We start from the raw sequence: 8,191 nt of genomic DNA on the forward strand, positions 1-8,191 counted from the left end.
CCCAAGGATGGGGAAAGGAGGTGCGGGGCGGGAAGGGTCGGGAGAGAGGCAGGACCTGAGAGAGCAGGGAGAAAGGGGCCAGGGGCCAGGACGAGGCTCTGGGGTCACGGTCCCAGCCCCCCCCCCCCTCGCACGGTCGCCAGCTGGGGGCAGGGCCCCGCCCCTCCCCGTCGAGGGCGGGGGCGCATCCCTGGGCGGGAGGGAGTTAAGCCCGGTGGCCTGGATGCTCCACGTAGAAGCTGGCTCCGGCTGCAGGCTGCGGTCAGGGCCACCGTATAAATAGGGCGGGAGACCGGAGTGCCCAGGACTTGCCGCTGCCCGCGCCCCGCCGCCGCTGCCCCCCGGCCCCCCGGCCCCCCGGCGTCCGGCCATGGCCCGTCCATTGCTCTTGCTCAGCCTCGGCCTCCTGGCCGGCCTGCTGCCGGCGCTGGCCGCCTGCCCCCAGAACTGCCATTGCCACGGAGACCTGCAGCACGTCATCTGTGACAAGGTGGGGCTGCAGAAGATCCCCAAGGTGTCAGAGAAGACCAAGCTGCTCAACCTACAACGCAACAACTTCCCGGTGCTGGCCGCCAACTCGTTCCGGGCCATGCCCAACCTCGTGTCGCTGCACCTGCAGCACTGCCAGATCCGCGAGGTGGCCGCCGGCGCCTTCCGAGGCCTCAAGCAGCTCATCTACCTGTACCTGTCCCACAACGACATCCGTGTGCTGCGCGCCGGCGCCTTCGACGACCTGACGGAGCTCACCTACCTCTACCTGGACCACAACAAGGTGACCGAGCTGCCCCGGGGGCTGCTCTCCCCGCTGGTCAACCTCTTCATCCTGCAGCTCAACAACAACAAGATCCGCGAGCTGCGCGCTGGCGCCTTCCAGGGCGCCAAGGACCTGCGCTGGCTCTACCTGTCGGAAAATGCGCTCACTTCGCTGCAGCCCGGCGCTCTGGACGACGTGGAGAACCTCGCCAAGTTCTACCTGGACAGGAACCAGCTGTCCGGCTACCCCTCAGCCGCCCTCAGCAAGCTGCGGGTGGTGGAGGAGCTGAAGCTGTCCCACAACCCCCTGAAAAGCATTCCCGACAATGCCTTCCAGTCTTTCGGCAGATACCTGGAGACCCTCTGGCTGGACAACACCAACCTGGAGAAGGTGAGCTGCCAGCTGCGGAGCTCTGCCCGGGCTCCTTTTCTGCCTCGAGGCCCAGGGATCCAGGGCCACAGCCGGGCACCGTCCCTTCTCCCCTAAAATTGCTTCTGTCTCTCTGGCTGTCTCCAAGGTGAGGAGCTTTGCCACCTCCGTCCCTCATCTTGTCACATCCTCACCCCTGTCCCTAGTCTCAGCCACCGCCCTCCTAGGATTCCTACTTACGGACAGAGTTGGGGCTGCCCTGGCCCCTCGGTTGGCCCCTGGGAGGCACATCCAGTGCTCCCCAACCCCCTGCTGTGGGCAGGAGCCACCTCTTCCTGTCGGGCCCCTCCATCCCTCCTCTGCTGTTTTTTTCCTGTCTCCAGCAGGCCTACCACCCCATAAAGGAAGGTTTGTTTATTGAGAAGGTTTCCAGAGGAGCTGGGCAAATCAGGCCCACAAAGAGACCCTGTTCTTGGTGGGGGGGGGGAGGGGGGGGGCGGGGGGAGTGCATGTGTGCAAAAGTGGGGTGGGGGGCTGGGGGGGGTGAAGGGAAAGCAAGTAGCTGAGGAAGAAGACCTCCTCCATGCCCCCCAGAGGCCCTGGCGAATGTTCCCTTCCCCACCCCGCCCCACCTCCCAGTTCACACACAGACACACTCCGCTGCGTTCTCAGGTTCATTTCAACGGAGGGGGCCCCGGGAACTAGGGGTTTCCCCAGGTCGCAGGGATGGCCCCATGCGCTCTGCCAAGGGACAAAGGCAAGAGCCCCATGACACTGTCAGCCTTTGGCACAGGACTCCGGGTGTCTCCATACAGGGAAGACTGGCTGGGCCGCACTGTCCCCCAGACCGCTGACTGCCCTTTGCCCACCGCAGTCACCAGACCCGTCTCCTGGCTGCATCCTTGCTCAGCCCGTCCTCCCCCGTGATACCCAGGTGGGGTTGCCTTGGGTGGCGGTGGAATCTCTCCGTGGGACTGGAAAATCACTCTGGTACAGGGGCTTCGGCCAGGAGGTTTGGGCGAGGACCAAGGCAAGGTGTAGAAGACCGTCATCAGAACAGTCTGGTTACCAGGGACCTTCGCACCCCTCCCTGAGCCACAGAGAGGAGGGCAGAATTCTGGGTGGATGCGGCCCACCCTTCTTCAGCCCCGGCCCCTGCAGACATGAAGTCGGATTTCCCTGTGGGCCACCGGTGCCAGAGTGGCCTTTTAGTGGGTCGCGGAGCAGGGCAGTCGGGGCTGATCTGGGGCGGGGGCGGTGCGGCCAGGCAGGACTGTGATGCCTGGGCCAAGATGCGGGCACCAATAGAATGTTTCCCCTGGAGCCGTCCAGCCTGGCCAAAGGCTCCACCAAGGAGGCTCCACAAATAGCATCTGGCAAGCAGTGAGGGAGCAGTGAGGACAGAGCTGGGGGAAGTCCCAGGACCCTGGGGCTGCGGGGAGCCTGGGCCCACTGCCCGTCCCACCAAACACTGACCAGCTTCACCGCGTGCCAACGCAGGCCGCTGGAGCCAAACTCTGGCTGCCTCCCCAGGCCCAGTGTTTGTGCAGGGAGTGTGACGCCAGGGGGAAGAGGAGCTGGGTGTGGTCCTGCAGCTACTGTTTACTCTCTAGTGTGACCCTGGGCAAGAGACTTGCCCTCCCCTCCCCCCCCCGCACGCCCAAACCCGCCCCCCCCCCCACCTGCATTTTGGAAATAACACCACCTATCTCAATCGGTGGCTGTATGGCTTAGGAGCCACCGTCGTGGGACCTTAGAGCTGGGAGAGGCTGGACACCGGGGCTGGGGTCCTCACTCACGTCCACCTCACTCCCCAGTTCTCGGACGGTGCTTTCCTGGGTGTGACCACGCTGAAACACATCCACCTGGAGAACAACCGCCTGAACCAGCTGCCCTCCAACTTCCCCTTTGACAGCCTAGAGACCCTCACCCTCACCAACAACCCCTGGAAGTGCACCTGCCAGCTCCGGGGTCTTCGGAGGTGAGAACGCCCCCATGCTACCCGCTGTGACCTGCCCTCATGGGATGGAGTGGAGGCACACTGGCCCTGCAGTACGACGTCTGGGGCACATGTCCTAGATCTGCTGCCTAACAGGTGTGGGCCCTAGGAGTTTGTAAAATGAAGATGACAGTTCCAGGCTATCCTAGAAATAAGTTGATCTTGGCCCCCTGGCGCATTGTCCCCCCCCCCCCCCCCCCCCCCCCCCCCGCCCCCTGCCATCTCTCCCCCAATCCCAGCGACTCTCTGTCTCTCTAGGTGGCTGGAAGCCAAGGCTTCCCGCCCTGATGCCACTTGCGCCTCACCCGCCAAGTTCAAAGGCCAGCATATCCGTGACACCGATGCCTTCCGCGGCTGCAAGTTCCCCACTAAGAGGTCCAAGAAAGCCGGCCGCCATTGAACAGGTGGGGCACGGGTGGGCAGCTCCCCTATTCCCCTCTCCGGAGATTCTAGCAAGTGAGGAGGGGGTCCCAGGATACTCTGTGCCCACAGAGGGGCATGCATACTCTCCATTTGTGCAGGGAGGGGAGGGGAGGACTGGGGCTCCCCTCTAAGGGGGAACATGACGCTGCCTGGGACTCCCACCATTCTCTGCAAGCCTTGTCAAGGCTATCGGGCTTCTGACGCTGAACCTTGCCTCACTGCAGGTCCTGACTCAGCCGGTCCTGGTGACCGGCCTCTGCCTCCAGCTGGAGAAACTACTGACCTTCCCATCTCTGACCCCCACCTCTCCCCACAGCCTCTGCTGATGCACAGAGCTGTTCACACCTAGACACGTCCTGGCAGGGGGACTCGGGCACTCCAGCACGAACCCAGCTCCCCCTGACGGTGAGAGCTCCATCACACCTGGCCCCACCGCCACGGCTCCTCTCAGAGAAGCTATTGCCAAGACCCCAAGTCCTTCAGAACCAGAACCCGAATCCTCCTTCCCTTTGCTCCCCTGGCCTTACCCTTTGGAAACGAATACCAGATCTTTGCCCTTCTCCTTTCGTCCAGAAAGGGTCTTGAGCCCATACCCCAACTCCGCCAGCCCCCTGCCTGCCAGGACACTCTAGCGGGATACTGGTGCTTTGCCGCATTACCCTCCCATGCTGCCCTTCTCTTCCGGATTTCCATAAATATAAATTTATGTATGGGTAATATTTACTCCCCTGTCACCTGTTTCTATGACTCGCCAGCTGCTGATGAGGTCAGACTGCCCTTTCTCACATCTGCTTTCTGGAAGGAGGGCCAACCGAGAGGGTCTTCCTTGGAGATCTGGCCCGAGCTCATCCCTACAGACACCAGTCTGTTCCCACCCCGGGCCTGGCGTGTCCCCTGCCCGCAGCCCCAGCCCAGCTGCCACTCACCACCAGCTCCTTCATGTTTAGCTTGTCGATGATGGCTCGGATCAGCTCTGGGGGTGCGGGGGACCCAGCAATCACACCTGAATCAGAGAGAAGACTGACACAGCTCCCTGCTTCTCCAGGCCCTGTGGACCCCTTTCACCTACGGCTCCTTCTAGAGCAGAACATTCCCCTCTTGCCCTTGACCCTGGACTTGTTCCTACACCTGGCACTTGGCCTTGGGCTGGTGTCCAAGGACACTGGGGATTTGCCTCCCTCCCACCCGCTTTTCTGCAATGTCTTGTTGCCTCCTAAATAAGAGATTGGGCGCATATCCAGCTCATCAGGTCAATCCTGGCTCGGCTACCCTTGGCCCTACCCCACCTCCACACATGGACGAGATGTCGTAACTGGAGAAGTCTGGCTGGTTCAGAATGTCCACGAACATTGTGGGGGTGCCGTACAGGATGGTGCCTCTGTATAAGGTGGGGGGAGTCTCAGAATCAGGCTTGGAAGTGGAAGGGAGCTCCCTCTTCTTACCCCCCCCACCCTGAACCCCCCCAGGAAGGGCCAAGGCTGTATATGTGGGAAACAGGAAGGAGAAGCTCTTTGGAGGCAGGAACTTGTCCTCCCCTGGGAGTCCCCCACTACCCCTGTCTCCATTTCTCTGGGCTGAAGCGGGCACACATCTCAGAAAGGGATCAGAGCCCCGGAGTGAGGAATCGGAGGGTCTCATCGGCCCCTGGGGGGCTCCCCACTGATGCCCACCTCTCTTTGCTGATGGCCTCCAGCGCCTTCTTGCCATCAAAGGTCGGACAGGGTAGGATGAGGGTAGCACCATACATTAGGCTCACCATCGTGCCCCCCACAGAACCCAGGCAGTGGTACAGGGGGCTGGGCAGGATGATCCGTAAGTCCTCTGACGTCTGGAAATGGAGGCAGGAAGCTGGTTCTACCCTGGAGCCAGAAGTGCCCCCCCCCCAACCCCCACCCCCAGCCAGTTCCACTAGCCAGCAGGGGGAGCCCAGCAACCCCCACCCCCTGCAGGGCCTGGGCTAGCCCCCTCACCTTTAGGTGCAGCCTCAGCCGATCCCCTATCATGTTGGAGTTGTTGACAATGTTGTAGTGGGAGAGTGTGGCCCCCTTGGGGCTGCCTGTCGTCCCCTGATAAGACAAGCAGGTGATGCTTGGCTCCTGCTCCCCATGTCCTTCCCACCCTGGGCCACCATATGGGAGAGCGCCGGACCGGGAGTCAGGAGACCGGGACCGTGTCCCTGATCCATTCATTCATTGAACGTGTGTTCACAAAGGTCTACCATGTGCCCGCACGGTGCCGGGTGTGAGGATCCAGAAATGTGGATCCTCTCATCAAGTGGCTCAGAGAACTCTGTGGCCCAGCGGCGGATTCCCTCTCTGGGCCTCAGTTTCCTCATCTACTAAATGAGGAGGCACATCGGTCAGCTCTGGCCTGATGTGGCCCAGTGCACCTGCCTCCGTGCTGAGGAAGAGAGGGCCGGGGGGGGGGGGGCAGGTGACAAGGATGCCAGTTGGCGATGTTTCCCGGGGCCGAGAGGACAGCTAGGGCCGGCCCCAGAAGAGTGTCCGCGCCCTGGGCCTCTTCTGTCATCTCCTCATTCTTGGGCAAGGGTCACAGGGGCGGGCAGGGGTTAGCAGGCCAGCCGGGGCTTGGGGCCTGGAGAGCGCTGCCCTACCGAGGTGAACTGGATGTTGATGGGGTCGTGGCAGGACAGGAACTGCTGGGTGTACCGCAGCCGGGCCAGATGCTGCTCTGTGCTTCCAGCTGCCACCACCTCATCAAGGAGCAGGGTCCCCGGCAGAGGGTCGTCCACCGAGATGACTGTGGTCAGGTCTGGGAGCCTGCGGGGAGGGAGGGTAGTGAGAATCTGGGAGCCTGCGGGGAGGGAGGGCTGAGGGGAGGCCCAGGGAGACACCAGCCTCATCCCTGGGGGGTGGGAGGGGATCAGGGGGCCAGCGGGCCACACCACACGCCCCCTTCCCAGTGTGGGAAAGCCCCACCTCTGACTCTTCAAGGCCCCCGGCTGGGCCTTCTCCAACTCTGGGCAGATCTGCTTCAGGATGTTGTAGTATTGCTGGGTCTTGAACTGCTTGGGGAATGTGACGGCTTTGCAGCCTACCTGTGGAGGGGGAGCCCCCCGCCCCCCTGGTCAGCAGGGAGCTCCAGGCGGGGGCTCCGGGCTAGTTCTCACTAACAGTGAGTCTTTCTCACACACACACGCCACCACTCCGACACACGCAGGTGCCACACACACGCCGGCTCACACTCATATTGCCTCCAACACACCTGTGCTGACCCCGGGACACACACGCCGGCCTTGGGTCCGAATGACCACCCTCTCCTCCCCCCGCTACAGACCTGAGGACAGACAGACTCTGGGTGTCGCACACCTCTCTGACCGCCCCCGCCCCCCCCCATCATCCCCCTGGCTGGCTGGCTGGCCAGCCCCCTCCCCCAGGAGCGGGTTCTACCTTCTTGAGGGCATACTCCAACTCCATAGCCTGGTAGGCTGGGTTCACAGACACCTAGTGGAGACAGCGAGGGTATGTCAGTGAGTGTTTCGGCCAGACCTTGTCCCTCCCGCTGCCTCTCCACTCTCAGGAGGCACAGAAACACCATGCCGTCAGAGGCAGTGCCCTACCCGTCCAGGCCTCCTTGGGGGGCTTCGAAAGAAGGCACTACGCGGTCTGAAACCAGTCAGGCACCGGTTCGGTTTGGGGGCCAAGGAGCTGGGGGACTCCCCGTGAATTCTGCACCCCCTACATACCCAGTTGTTCCCCGCTCACCAGAATGATGCCTGCCTGAGCGGTGGCCAGCTGCATGAGCACCCACGCATAGGAGTTGGGTCCCCACATGCCCAGCCGGTCGCCCTTGCGGAGGCCGATACTCAGGAGCCCAGAAGCAGCTTTGTCCACCTGGTGTAAATAAAGCACAAGGGGTGAGACGTGGGCGAGCCGGAAGGGGCCCTGACTCCCACCTCAGCCCTTGGCCCGGGGGTTGTCACCGGAACCACCTGGGAGCAAGGGACAGGCAGATTCCCAGGCCTCAGTGGGCCTGGATGGGGCCTGGGAATGTGCATTGTGAACAAGCAGCCCAGGAATGAGTGATGCAGGTGACCTTGGGCCCCTTCTGCCTCAGCCCTGTCCCCTTCTCGCCATCCCTTGGGGTTCTCAGTCAGCCCCATAGCCAGGTGCTGCCCTGCCCCATAGCCAGGTGCTGCCCTGAGGGCTCCACCCAGCCAGTGCAGCCTGGGGGGCTAGCACCTGCTGACTTCGAGGGTTCAAGATCAGGACCCACCTCCTCCTTGAGCTGGGCAAAGGTCAGCCTGATGTTCTCCTGCGGGACGACCAAGGCCTCCCGGTCGGGGACCCTCTGTGCTATGGCTTCCAGGCACTGTCCCACAGTCTTGTTGATAAGACGCTGTCTTGTGAGGCCCTGGATGTAGCTGAGGCCTCCGACGGGCAGGGGGACGGTGCGATCTGCCCCTGCGGAGCTGTGGGGAGAGAGGCGATGGACTCCGCTGTGCCAGGCCAGGCTGCTCTGGCACCAGGGGCTGGCACACCCGGCCGGGAGGTAGGCTGCTCACAGCGTGCACAAGTGCCCGCCCCCGCCCCATCCCCAGGAACCACGACCCGGTAGAAAGGCTCAGTTATTCTGCAACTCTAAAGCTGTACTCAAAAAAACTCTGAGCGCCGGGGTGGCTCAGT

General features: G+C 62.7%; 2 protein-coding genes across 5 annotated transcripts; one reads left to right on the plus strand and one right to left on the minus strand.

The window, feature by feature from the left end:
- The first annotated feature begins 302 nt into the window (after positions 1-302).
- Positions 303-4,083, plus strand: CHAD (chondroadherin). Of its 2 annotated transcripts, none has more exons than XM_040468652.1 (4): positions 303-1,144; positions 2,941-3,104; positions 3,381-3,526; positions 3,862-4,083. In XM_040468652.1, the coding sequence occupies exons 1-3, from the start codon at positions 371-373 to the stop codon at positions 3,520-3,522; spliced, it is 1,080 nt and encodes a 359-aa protein (XP_040324586.1). In that variant the 5' UTR covers positions 303-370; the 3' UTR covers positions 3,523-3,526; positions 3,862-4,083. The 2 variants fall into 2 exon arrangements, with proteins under 2 accessions (XP_040324586.1, XP_040324585.1); XM_040468651.1 differs by having other exon boundaries at positions 305-1,144; positions 3,770-4,083.
- On the minus strand, positions 1,785-7,890 carry LOC121025898 (medium-chain acyl-CoA ligase ACSF2, mitochondrial-like). Of its 3 annotated transcripts, none has more exons than XM_040468653.1 (10): positions 7,782-7,890; positions 7,271-7,399; positions 6,956-7,009; positions 6,485-6,603; positions 6,160-6,325; positions 5,516-5,611; positions 5,216-5,373; positions 4,832-4,923; positions 4,472-4,548; positions 1,785-2,278 (listed from the first exon to the last, which is right to left on the minus strand). In XM_040468653.1, the coding sequence occupies exons 2-10, from the start codon at positions 7,337-7,339 to the stop codon at positions 2,189-2,191; spliced, it is 921 nt and encodes a 306-aa protein (XP_040324587.1). In that variant the 5' UTR covers positions 7,340-7,399; positions 7,782-7,890; the 3' UTR covers positions 1,785-2,188. The 3 variants fall into 3 exon arrangements, with proteins under 3 accessions (XP_040324587.1, XP_040324588.1, XP_040324589.1); XM_040468654.1 differs by lacking the exon at positions 1,785-2,278 and adding an exon at positions 4,106-4,340; XM_040468655.1 differs by lacking the exon at positions 1,785-2,278 and adding an exon at positions 4,373-4,396.
- Positions 7,891-8,191: the final 301 nt, after the last annotated feature.

The sequence above is a fragment of the Herpailurus yagouaroundi genome, unplaced genomic scaffold (genome assembly GCF_014898765.1).
Source record: "Herpailurus yagouaroundi ecotype Mexico unplaced genomic scaffold, PumYag 67788, whole genome shotgun sequence".
NCBI lineage: Eukaryota > Metazoa > Chordata > Mammalia > Carnivora > Felidae > Herpailurus > Herpailurus yagouaroundi.